We start from the raw sequence: 12,735 nt of genomic DNA, 5'->3' as shown, positions 1-12,735 counted from the left end.
TGCAGATACGGTGAACTGTTAGTACCGAGCTTATTTGGAAAAATGTTCGCGAGAAAGTGGTCGGTAAAGTGGTCAGAAAACGTTCGCGCCAAAATCTTGCAAAACACTGTTTGCGAACATGTGCCGCCGGTGAGTACACACCTTTATACAGCAAACTGCCCATATTCCTGCAATTTACCCGCAGGAAAGGGTCGGAGTATCCTTTGTTTTCTGTGAAACAGCTATTAATTACGCGGATTACGCCAAAAGATACGGCATGACAACCAGACCTGGAATTCTCCAACCTACCAATTATCCTTGAAAGCCACGTCTACATCTTTGCTCCTAATGGCAGGCACCTTTTCAAATTGATCGGGCAGCTTCTCAGAAAACGTAGATAAGCCCCCGTAAGTAGCCCATCTCCACACGCCTTCAAACTAGCCTCCACGTAGCCTAAACCGTTTTCTTATCCGACAAGCGGTCGAACGATCTTAAGAACGAGCAACGAAAGACAAGTCGCACAATTTGGTTGTTTTTAACGAAGACATAAACCACGTTTACTGGCCTTTCCAGAGATCCAGAGAGATTCAATTCGGTGTTTTGGCCGGCACGCGACTTTTCGCCGGATCACACGGGCCACGTGTTTTTTTCACACCAAGTCGGAAGCGTGAAATGCCCTGTCAAAAAGTTTCAAACAGCGGGATTTATTGCTCGATCGATTACATCGACGTTACGCGGCGCAACGCTGCTTTGTAATCGTTCGTCGAGTCTCCGGTAATGATCTTTTGACGCGGCGCGTAGCGAGCCCCAGCTGACACTGCCTCTACAAATCCTCTGAATCCCATTAATCCGTGCACAGAAATGCCATAGAGAGCCCGGTGTAAATTGACTCGACACGCACCGACTGTTTCTCTAACTGTGAAATAATTGCACAATAAAACGACGTGGTATTTCGCCCATTTGTTCGCGAATTTAAACGACCATTACGGTTTTCAACTAGAAAAACTCGATTTCCTTTTTCTATTTTCTAAAAATATATCTTCTTGAAATTGTGTCCAGGAAAGGGTACTTCTTTCTTCTGTCTCTTCTTTTCTTTTTAGTCCGTAAAATTGACGCGGCTACAGAGGTTCAAGGAAAATTGTAGAGTGCAACGTGCAAACTGGAAACACGTTTCTCGTGAAACTAAATTTTCTGTAATGGCTACGTAATGGCTAGCGATATTTCAAGTTCTGGACCGTCGTAACCGTGCTCGTACTACATCATATTATTAACCCTTATTCCGTAAACGTCTTTACGGTATCCTCGAACTGTAAACGTGTAATACGCGGGTCTTTCGTGTGCGATGCATTTTTCAGTAGATGATACTTGTTAAAAAAATCGGCCAAAAATTCCTATAACATCTTCGACCGTTGTAAACTGAGATTATGGGAAAACCTTTGCCGGTTAAATTTTTCCAAGCGAGGAAAAGAAGCTTCTCTGCCTATCACCTTGCGAGAAATTCTTAACCCGATCGAAATAGCCTCAGGCATGAAATATCCAGCTCGACAGTTTAATGATTATCGAATGTTTTTGGTGTTTCTAATTCAGATAAAATAAAAAGCCAGCAAATATTCTTGAAGCATACTGGGAAAGTTGATATCAAAAAGTCTTGCGATTTCTTCTCTTTCGTTTAAATCTCGGAATTAAACCTAGAAAGTAATGCTCCAAGCTGGAATCTGCAGAAATAATCTCGTAGTTAATATCTTCCTACATGATAAATTGCAAGATACGAAAGATTGGAGAAAACATTTTATCGATTTCTACGAGATTTTCGATGGATTCTTTTTTCCCAATCATCCGCGTCTCGTCTTCGTGTTTTACAATGCTGCAACGACCGGCGAAGATTGGCCAAAATTAGGGAGGAATTATTTTCCTGCGAAGAGAACCGGGCCAGCATCCCTGAGAACTTCTCGTTTTGTGGTACTCGCCTTCGTCCATCTGACCGCCTCACGAATGAACATGCGAACAACTCCGCATACCTATTACAATAACCGGTGTACGTACACGGTTCCGTTCAAGGTTGCAGAGCCAAGCAAGTATCTACATGATCACTGCTGAGAACACGGCATGTTCCTTCGTTAGCTCTTAATTGACAATGAAACTACCATTAGAGATGCGATCTATCTCTACTCCGCTTCGATTCGAACGATTTGTTAGTTATTAGACATACGTGTAAGTATGGAATACTTGAATCGCAATGTCGACCTTGCCAATAATGTGCAAAGCAAATTTCCAGCACGACAGATCAAAGTCAAAGTGGAAGATCAAAATCTTGGAATGATACATTTTCTGGCAATCGATAAATTGGATCCTACGTTCTGGAATAAGAGGAAACAAACCTCTGCCGTTTCCTTTTACGACGAAGAAGAACGATGCAAAAACATGGAGAATAATTTGATTTACATTTCGATGAATAATTTCTTTACATTACTCGCGCCGTAGAAAAGAGCCAGAGAATTAATTCTCTCGATTAATTAATAATTCTGGAATGACAACGAATTTTTATTGGAATCGCACGAACGACAAATTAAACGGTATTCCGAGGCAGTTTAAATTGCGAAGTCATCGTATTGGAATGTTCATTTCGCATATATTATTAATACAATTCTTCTAGAAGCATGCGAGAAATAATCAAGCGATACGCGAGATTAAATTCTCCCGGAATGACAAATTTTCTAACACTCGCCAACCGTCGAGTTGAACATTTTACAGCGGAACGATCGATCAATGTTTCTAGAAAGCGTACGATGAAAAATCGAATGAAAACCGTGGTATTGCGAGGCAGTTACAATAACAACCGTTAGACGTGTACGCGAAACCATATTCACGTAACGGTGCGCGGTAAAATCGGAAAAGGACGAGGCGTAGACCGGCTAGCATAGTCGAGCGTAGTACACCTTGGCTCATTGACTTCTCGAACGCGCGTCTCCTCTTCTCCCAACTCTGATAATAATTGGTCACGGAAGATGACGATGAAAGATCTCGTGATGATAAAAATCCCAAAATCCCATTTGATGAGTTGCAAGAAGCAAGAAGCAGCGGCGATCGATCTACCGCGAATCCAAACAAAATAGCGTTCGACTTGCTACTGGAGAATAAATGCAGGATTTGAATCGTGATCGTGTTACACGGAGATACTATCTTTCCATATACATAGTCATGCTGGCTGTGGCTCTTTCGATTTATTCGAAAATAAATGCCACTTTTCACTTTATACTCATTCATTCAGTCATCATACGAGCATTCCTGTCTGCGCTTCTTCGCTTTCTTATGCCTTTCGCTCGATTATAAATACGGTAGCCAACATTATTTTAACTTACAACTATACTATTGTGCCTAATATCGTTCTCCGCTGTTGCTGGTTAGAAGGAATACGAAGGAAGAATTCTTGCACGCGATTTACGTTCCTGAAAGTCACGCGATTCTAATCTCGCGCGACAACGATAGCTCCGAGACATTGTAAATTTTGTAAGGGCGGTGGTACGTAGTAAGAAAAATCCAGTCAGAGGCTTTCATTGATCTCTCTGTAGCCCATAGACGATTTAATAAAATAAAATTTAGTACGTGTTAAAATTAGTTAAAACCGAAGACATCCAGTGAAACAGCTATTTTGTCTTGTTATCTTCTCATATCCGATAACGTAGCTACATTGATATTTTAATTAAATTAAAGTATAACACAAAAGAAGGTGTCTAATATATTAACAGTGATAATAATCGACATAGGATCAAAAGAATTTGACTTTCTAACTAAGACTAAGAGAACGCGTTTAGGAAATCGGAAAAGGGTCGTGGTATTCTATATAGATACAAGCGTGGTACGGTGCGAAGATAGTTAGTCGGAGATAAAAGTCCTACGGAAGAACGCTCAATTTTATGGAACCTGTTCCCACCGTGACTCCCTCAAACGGGTTTAGTTAGGTGCATACATTTCACGCTCGTATGCGTGCATGGCCGTCTTTTAAAGGTCGTAAATTAACGTTCCGTTCTTACGACTGTGCAGGGAATCCGAAAATTCGTAAGTATCTTAATTAAACCGTCGCCAAATCCCGCGACGACAACTTCGATACGCGTTTATTTCTTCATTTCGTCGGCGATTAACGACCGGGAACGTCAAGCTAAATTCCGGCTCGTCCCATCAAATTTCTACATCTCCAGCGATTTCTCCTCGATTATATCGTTCTGAAGTCTGTGATAATTAAACAGAAAAAACTTTCTATGATTTCTATGATATTATTTTCAGTTAAACGTAATCCGAAAACCGATAAAATGAAAAATCGATCGACTTCTAAACATGTAGCGTGGATATTTTAAAGAATATTTCCTAATATTATACAATGATATCTATTTGTTGCTCCGTTTTCTTTCGCTTGCCGTACCCTTACGCGCAGCTTTACTCCATACATTTTATCAAGGATTTCGTTGAGAATTTAATTTTAAATATCGCTTTTGTATCGCTATGAACAAAGAAATTTTTCTGGCCGAATAAAATGCGCATAAAATTCGTATTTAATACGAGAACAAAAAATATCTTCGATCACGTTTCTTTAGTTTCGCGTCTTCTTCCTAAAGATACGAATTCGCCTAAATCTCCGCAGTCCAGTTACGTGAAAGAAATCGATCGATATTTGTTCCCATTGGGGTGACACGATGAAGATGGAAAGAGCAACTTCCGCCTGAATGTTGCAGTCTTCCTGCACACAACGGCGCAACGCGTATCGAGTCGAGTCGAGTCGAGGCAAGTCGAGCCTACTCCAGCCGCGATACAAGAAGAGAGGGTGAAAGAGAAAAGAGAAGAGTCATCCTTCTCTCCTTCTCCCTCGCAATCAGGGGTGAGTGACTCACGTTCTGCAGCTTCGACGCCGACAGTCGGGACGCTTACCCTCAAATATTGATTCGCCGGCTCGGGGAAACGAGGCTGCTAACCCTCCAAAGCAACGGCGTATCTAAATTTTTCTAACGCAGCATTTTTTGGGCTTCTTATTCGCCCCTGAGTCTTCTCTACTCACCTTACAACTTTCGCTTCTTATCGAAGACCTTTCTATCACGTATCATTTGCAAATCATTATTCGCGTACGCGCGTCTTCACCGCGTGTCTATGCGTATTTGCGTACGTCAGAACACCAAGAAGGACAGCCAGACGCCAATGTGTTGCACGTTGAATCGATCAAACTCTGCCGTACGTTATTGCGCGTGAAACAGACGTAGGCAGAATACGGGAAGCGTTTAGAGAAAATAAAATACAGCATGGGCTAATTGTATGCGTAAATGTCAAGAATTTTCTTCCACTAGAAAGGAGATACTCGCGCCTTTTCTCTCTATCTCTTTCTTTCTCTTCCTCGCTCTCTATCCGTCTGTCTCTCTCTCTCTCTCTCTGCCTCTCTTTCCTTTTTTTCCTCTTCTCTTTCTAGAGACAAACGTTAAAAACAACAGAAGCGACGTGAATCGCATTCTCATACCAGAGAACAAGGTTTCCTTTGAATTTTGTAAAAGGTTAATAAGAAGATACTACCTGTGACGATAGAAAGGAAAAAAACGTGGTTATCTGACCGCCGGAACACGGTGAAAAGGGTTCAGCAGGCGAAGGCAGAAAGTATAATTGTGGTCGAAGCTCGTTACACGTCTCGCTGTCGTAGTAATTAATAAGACATTTTTCCCGTGAGAAAGTGCCGAGCAGTAGAAACACCGGTGAGTTCTCCGCTCCTCAGTGTTCTGTATACGGATAAAAAATGAAGCGACGACGTGCATGCCATTCAAAAAGGTCACTCACCGTCCCGCCAAGGTCGGCGAAGTTTTGTCACATTGCGAGTCACACCCAGCTTCTCTTTGATCCTTAATCCGTCTTCAGCACTTTCTCCCTGCGACCACGCAAAATTCGACGAGAAACGAATTACACATACACACGCCGTGAACACCGTGTTGGCTAGATCACGAAGAACGACGTGCACGCACTTCAGCTGCTCTCGGCAGCGTCGCGACTACTACCAACCACCATACACGCACGAACCAATCTTACGTACGAGCGTAGTAGAGGGCGACTACCTGCGACCGTGTATCTCGACATTGACTTCGAGCGACGATCAAACGACCATCTCCGCACCGGCCACCGATCCGCGTTTAATGCGCTCTTTTTTTCCTCACGCAGAGCTCTTTTTCTCCTTCCTTCAAAATTGTCAATTCACTTTCCGATTCGCTGCAAATATAGGAATTTCCTTTTTATCGAACTGAACTCTCGCCAAACTGAAATCGAAAGCGAATGGATATCAAAGTGGTAACTAAATCGCGGATTTTTATGCATTTATGAGAAATTTGGGTGTGCAAAATTGCATAGAAAAGACGTATAAAATATCAAAAGTGTAATGCCTCCTATAATGAATTATTAGTAGATAAAACAATTTTCCACCTAACTCTTAAATATATTCTGAGAAATATGAATTTGCATAGAAATCTGCTGCCTAGTGACAACGCAATAGGAAACTAAGTCCATTGCATTAGACGAGATAGTAGATATCGATTACTAAATGCAAATATCTTTTGAAATCGATATCTGGAATATATCATTTTGTTACTGTTAAATACCTGAGATTTTGTAACTGTTTTGATCATTTTTCTAGTGTTATGTTAACTTTATAGCACCTTGATGTAATACTGTAAAGTAGCCATATTAGAATTGCAGTTAACAAGAAGTGAATTTTGATTTTCAGTTTTTACTGGCAACGAATTGAAAATATGAAATATACGGTATCATAAATAGTTGTAAGAAGCGTGTACTTTCTAATTTCGTAAAACTATAGGTAGATATAGCTTGGAAGTTCGTCATTCCTGTAGTTACTAACCTGTAAGTAACTTCTCTATTGATATAAACGCTTTTTAAATGTTGAAAATGAAATTTGTTGGATGCGATGAAAGATTTAGGTAAAAGGCACAAGCACACACCTTGCTACTGTCGACAGCGTCGGCGACTGCTGCAAACTCTCTCTTGCACGTGCACGAGACACATAAACATTTAAACGCGCATGTATGTGACTATCTTAACACGAACGACTTTTACAAGTGATATTTTTCAAGATAATGAACTCTAAATATATACGTTACTGTATCTTTACTTTCTTCTTTGATAGTTTATAATACTTAACATAAATATGTATGGAATCAAATGCGATGAATCATATATTTTTGACAATATTCGAATCGAATTAAAGCACACTGAGTCGGCGGTTCATTTGACGAGAACGCCATCTAGATGTTCTAAATATATAGTATCAGAGGGCGCCATTAGTTCGAGTGTTCGCTTGTACTTATATATGTGTATGTTTCGTCTGCGTAAATATTGTGTTGTAAACTCCAGAATAACATTGCGGTTATTTGAATTTTTCATGAAATTTATGTGGTACTTGTAGTTACAGAAGGTAAGAATTTGTTTACCTACCTTTTTTTTTAGCGTTTTCTATGTATATTATTTTTAAAATAATGTAAAATTTACTATATGTGTACAAATGAATCATTTAATACAATAGTAGTGTAAGTTAAAAAAGTTGATTACTTTGTAATGAGACGATGAGATAAAGCAAAGATTCTCTAAAGGGTCAACTAGGCGATTCTTACTTATTTTGCTATCCACTGTGAAACTAATACAGATATACTTACTTATGTTTGAACGAGGGTTATGCTTTCAAGATTAATGTTTAACTAAAAGGGTGAAAGACTGACTTATACCACTTTTGCATTAAACGGCTCAACAGTTTTATATTGTATCTATGACAAACATATTGTACAAAAAAAATAGCAACATATGGAGGAAAATAAAACTGCAATACATGATCTTAATAAATTGGAAGTTAAGGATGTTTGGAAAGAATTTTATTGTCCAAAATATGTTACCCACCTTTGTCCTAAAACTGACAAATTATCAAAAGAAATATTAGATTTCTACGAACAATTAAAACTGGATACTAATTGTATTTTACAAAAATTGGACAAACTCATATCTGATCCTATAACAAGTGATAGCATAGTTCGCATATGCAGACTTTTATATGATTATCTTGATAAAGTAGGAAATGATGGTTACGTATCCTTTAACAAGCATAATTTTAGTATATTAACTATTTGATTACCAATGAGAGGAATTTCCTTACAAATTCTCAGAAAGTTAAAGATTTACCATTGGTAATAAAAGTATTAAAGTTTTTGGGTGAAAATGTTAAAATGGTTAAAGAATATGAGCTACATCTTGATAGAATGTTAGAGCTTTGTAATGTACCACCCATATTAGAAAAGCTGTCTGAAAGTGTAATTCATATTGATATAATGGAACAATATTTTACATTGCTAGGACATCTTCTTGTAGTCTTACCTACAAAGCAGCAAACATTAAAAATTCATAGAGCTCTTGATTCTTTGTTATTAAAAGAACAAGTGAGAAATGTTCCTACAATAAAAGTTGAACATTGTCGTAAAGCTATGGAAAACTCAAGGTTACCATTAACTGTGACTGAATTGTTGCAAGCTTCTTTTCTAAGAATGTATCCAAAAATTTTAGAACTAGTTTTCTTACTTTCATCCATCTCTCATAAATGTTGTACGTACTGTGAAATCAATATTTTAATTGGAAGGTCTAGTAAATATTTAAAGAACTATATTTTTTATTATATTTTTATAATATTAAATAAAGGTTATAGAATGCTGGAAGCTAATATACTCAATGTTATATTTATAAGAATGGATCTTCCTTATGCAATTCAATTACAATGTACACGGCCTCCTGACTTATTGTTAGATGGGGAAGAATATAGTGATGAAACAACTCTTTTGATAATGAATACTCTCTGGAGCTTGATGAAATCTATTATTTTTTCTAATAATATGCCAAGAAATTTAAGGGAAAATTTGAAACCAACTCATTGTGTTTTATGGTAATATATTTAGGAGTATGAAATAATATATTGCATTAATTATGAAATTAATTTATATTGTACAGGGGCCTATGTTATGCTTTCAAGCGACAGATATGTTATAGCCAATATAGAAAGTTTAGTGCCAAGATTAGAAATGAAATTGCTATGATTATTCTTATAATTTCAATTACCTTACCTTCTTGGAACCTTGTTAGTAGCGGTATAGCTGATGCTGTTATTAAATACTTAATTGGAATTGAATTTGGGTCTACTACAATATTTTCAAAAGTGATAAAATTTGGTAGAACTATTGATGATTTGCATTTTGAAAAAACTTTATTATTAATTGTTACACATTTAGCAGAAGTTGATGCTTGTATTTTTGTAATTACTTTCTCTCTTTCTCTCTTTTTTTAATTGTAAGGAACATTTTAATGTTAATGTTAATGTTATCTACAATAGTTAATGATAAAGAGAAAACTGATGCAAACTGTACTTCAAATTGTTAATCCAGATATTGAGGGAACAAAAGTTACTTGGAACACATCTCAATTTTGGGATTTATGGATTCATGCTGTAAATGCTTTATCTATATTGGCACCAAAAATGCCAGAACAATTCATAGAATATGGTGGTGGTATTAGGTAGTCAAAATAGATAAATATACATTTCTCTTTGTTCTTATGATGTAAAATAATCCTTAATATTTTACAGATTATGTGTAATGCTAGAATGGTGTCTAAATACAAAATTTGATATCAAAATAGTAATGAATTGTATAAAAACAATTTGCATAATTATTCTAAGTAATAATAAATATTTATTAGAATACTTCCGAGAATATGGAATTATATCATCATTAATTAGTTAGTTTTTTATCTATACATTATATTGACAAAATTTTGTCACTTTTCAATTCTACAATATATAATTTTCCCTTTTCTATGGACTAAAGAACTTATTAAGTATATTTTGAAATTTGAAAAACTCAAAGAAAAGGAGCAAAAGGTTTTAACACTGGCATTAATATCAGTTGAAAGACTCATGAGAAAACAAAAATTTTACCATGATATATATGGAGAGTATAGTATTACATTCATCATGAAACTATTATTTCGTTGTATTTATCAGAAAGGTAGTGAATTCCAACTGGATCAACGGTAATATACATGTATTTAACAACAAAATGAGAATACATAAATATTATCATGTAAAAAATTTTATTAGTCTTTTACTAGCAATAGGCTCGTATATTTGGGAATGCATAATATGGTCTCCTAAAAGTCTTGAAAAATTTATTCGATATGGTGGTGTGTATATTATCCTTGATCTTATTGAAATTGTTCCATATTGTTCTCGTTGCTTATTTCTTGCTGTTTTTACCGACATGTGCGACAATTTTTTTTGTGGGCCATTTTTATGTACATGGAGGGCTACTGATAAAAGGACAGGGTTAATGTCTTTACTAGCAAAAATATGGAGAGAAGAAGAAATACGGATTGAAGTTAAAAGAAATGTGGATGGCACTGTAAAAGGCAAATAATAAGAATAATTTTAATTACTAATATTTTTATAAAAACTTGAATACACTGTTTACTATCTGTTAGACGTGAAATTACCCCAAATGAGTAAGAAGCAGTGGTTAAATACTTACTGCATAAAATTAGCTAGAGATAATAGTCCAGCAATAATTGACATGATTGGTTCAGTTAGATCAAAAATATTTAGTATTTGCAAAATAATTGAAAGAGATAATGAAAAGTATGAAATGGCCAAGGAACATTATAAAAAATTACATGCTAATCTTTCAATGGAAGACAGAGTAAGTCGTACAAAAATATTTACTGAATTTCATCTTGTACTTAACATTTGATGTAATTTGTATTGTTTAATATCTTTTCAGATTACGATATCTACCATAGAATTATATTTTACATTGAAATTAGGTCAAGTATGGATAGAAGTTGCTAAATATTTTGAGCAAGTTGGCATTACTCCTCTTGGTATGGATGGTCAAGCACTTTTTTTGATGACTCAACGTTATCTTTTGTGGGGTAAAATGACAAAAGAGAGACAGGCCAGAATAATACAATCTATAGAAAAAGAGGAAGACATAGAAGAAAAAGACGAATATGCAAGGATCCGTAATTCTAAGCTTATTTTAGCATTAGATGCATTTGATGAAATAGATTATATGTATAGAACGACAGATAGATCATATAGGATAAAGAAAAAGTATGAACAAATACGACAAATTAATTTAGCTTTAAAGTTCCCATCTATCTCAGGTGATTCGCATTGTCATAGGACATTCCAAGATAAAATAATGGTTACGGTAAACATGATATACTTGAATTAAGTTTTCAATGCTATGTTTTCTTACTATCTTTGCTTTTCTTTTCAAAAATTAACCTTTTATGTGTAAATACTATTTTCTTCAATTATTTCATGCAGGCTATATTTAATCAACATCAAACAGTAAACAGCGGTTTGACAACAGATCCATGTTTAAGTCAAATGAAATTGGGGAAAATTCTCCCTATTTCTCCTTGTGATTCCTACATTTCTGACATAACATATGATTCTGAATTACTTCCATCTTCTTTATCAAATACCTGTCTCTCTAACATAGAAAAGTTCTTAGAAAATTAATAATTCCTAATAATTTAAGATGATAAATTAAAAATTTTATTCAGTAAATGCTAAATTTTGTTTGAATAAACTCCATTATTATCATCTTTGGAGACTATAGAGATCTTTATTGCCGACATGAATAATATAAATATAATTTTTCCCCTTTTTTAAAACATTTTGATAATAATTCAAATACAATTAAAAAAATGAACTTTTCACTTTTATCGAATAAGAGAAATTGAGGTAAAATATTGGTATGTTTTATTATTTCCTTTTAATCACCAATATTGAATCCTTTGTCGGTGTTGTAAAAGAAATCCTTATTTAACAAAAGTTTTAACAAATCAATAAAAAATCGAAAGTTTCTCCAATAGATATATCGGGCAAAGCTAGCGACGACTTGATTGGTTCCTATCGCTTGATTATCTGAACTGTAGATTCATTATCTAGATAATGTAACGGATACTCTAGCTGGGGAGCGTATGAAGAATGCCGCGGTAAGTCAGTGAGTGCCAACATGCCGTTCCTGCCACAAGCGATCGTCGTTGTCGTTCTCATCCGTCTGGTACCGGTTTAAAGACGTGTCGTGGAACGTGAAATCAAGTGCTCGGCTCCCTGTCTCGTCTTCTCGCGTACAGTTCGTCCCTGCTCGTGAATGAAACATATAAATCGCCGTATAAACCCGCACGTTCATGTTCAAATAGTCACCCGTCGTAGAAAATCGTGTTTTCGATGACATTTGTGACTATCGCGGTGAACGTTTATACATCGGTAAGACGACCGATTAAACCTAGCCCAAATTGTTTCGTCGATTACAATTTCCCAAACTTTTCACCCGGTTTCCTTTTCTAGCATCGGTTTACCTCCCATCCGACATTTCATTTATCGGGGTGTTTCCGTCCTTATCTCTCGTTTCTCGTTTCATCTCTATCGTTTCCCCATACCCCCTCCCTCTGATCATCCTTCCGTCATCGTCTGGTCGACCGCGGGAGGCAGACGGGACACGAAGCGCACGGATTTATATTCGTGTAGCGCAGGAGAGTTTAGCAGCTTCGTAAATATGGCGTGTGAACGGTGGTGTTTTAACCGTGGCTGTGACGAAGCTCCTCGACGATGGCTCTACATCCTGTTCCTGGCCTTCTGTGTGCTCGAGCATCCTGGTTCGAGCATCGCGGACAGCGAGTTCA

The 12,735-nt window shown here is 36.6% G+C and overlaps 3 protein-coding genes across 7 annotated transcripts in view; all 3 read left to right on the top strand.

The window, feature by feature from the left end:
- The window catches only part of LOC126871136 (cilia- and flagella-associated protein 69-like), a 19,198-nt gene extending 9,640 nt beyond the window's left edge, over positions 1-9,558 (top strand). Inside the window, exons 2-5 of one of the 5 annotated variants that reach the window (XM_050629599.1) lie at positions 6-7,426; positions 7,804-8,088; positions 8,166-8,932; positions 8,998-9,331. In XM_050629599.1, coding sequence (XP_050485556.1) covers positions 7,810-8,088; positions 8,166-8,932; positions 8,998-9,331 — 1,380 coding nt within the window. In that variant the 5' untranslated portion in view covers positions 6-7,426; positions 7,804-7,809. Of the gene's footprint in view, positions 1-5; positions 8,089-8,165; positions 9,332-9,428 lie in introns of those variants that run through there. The other 4 variants (XM_050629600.1, XM_050629603.1, XM_050629604.1 and 1 more) reach the window with 4 other exon arrangements.
- Positions 9,380-12,221, top strand: LOC126871141 (uncharacterized). The gene is made up of 7 exons (XM_050629610.1): positions 9,380-9,558; positions 9,629-9,780; positions 9,870-10,074; positions 10,142-10,449; positions 10,522-10,736; positions 10,818-11,249; positions 11,369-12,221. The coding sequence occupies exons 1-7, from the start codon at positions 9,380-9,382 to the stop codon at positions 11,564-11,566; spliced, it is 1,689 nt and encodes a 562-aa protein (XP_050485567.1). The 3' UTR covers positions 11,567-12,221.
- Positions 12,053-12,735, top strand: part of LOC126871133 (plexin domain-containing protein 2) — a 45,377-nt gene continuing 44,694 nt past the window's right edge. The window contains exon 1 of the mRNA XM_050629596.1: positions 12,053-12,735. Coding sequence (XP_050485553.1) covers positions 12,609-12,735 — 127 coding nt within the window. The 5' untranslated portion in view covers positions 12,053-12,608.

The sequence above is a fragment of the Bombus huntii genome, chromosome 11 (assembly GCF_024542735.1).
Source record: "Bombus huntii isolate Logan2020A chromosome 11, iyBomHunt1.1, whole genome shotgun sequence".
Taxonomy (NCBI): Eukaryota; Metazoa; Arthropoda; class Insecta; order Hymenoptera; family Apidae; genus Bombus; species Bombus huntii.
Note: the sequence above shows the minus strand (reverse complement) of the source record. Positions and strands in the feature narration are given on the sequence as shown.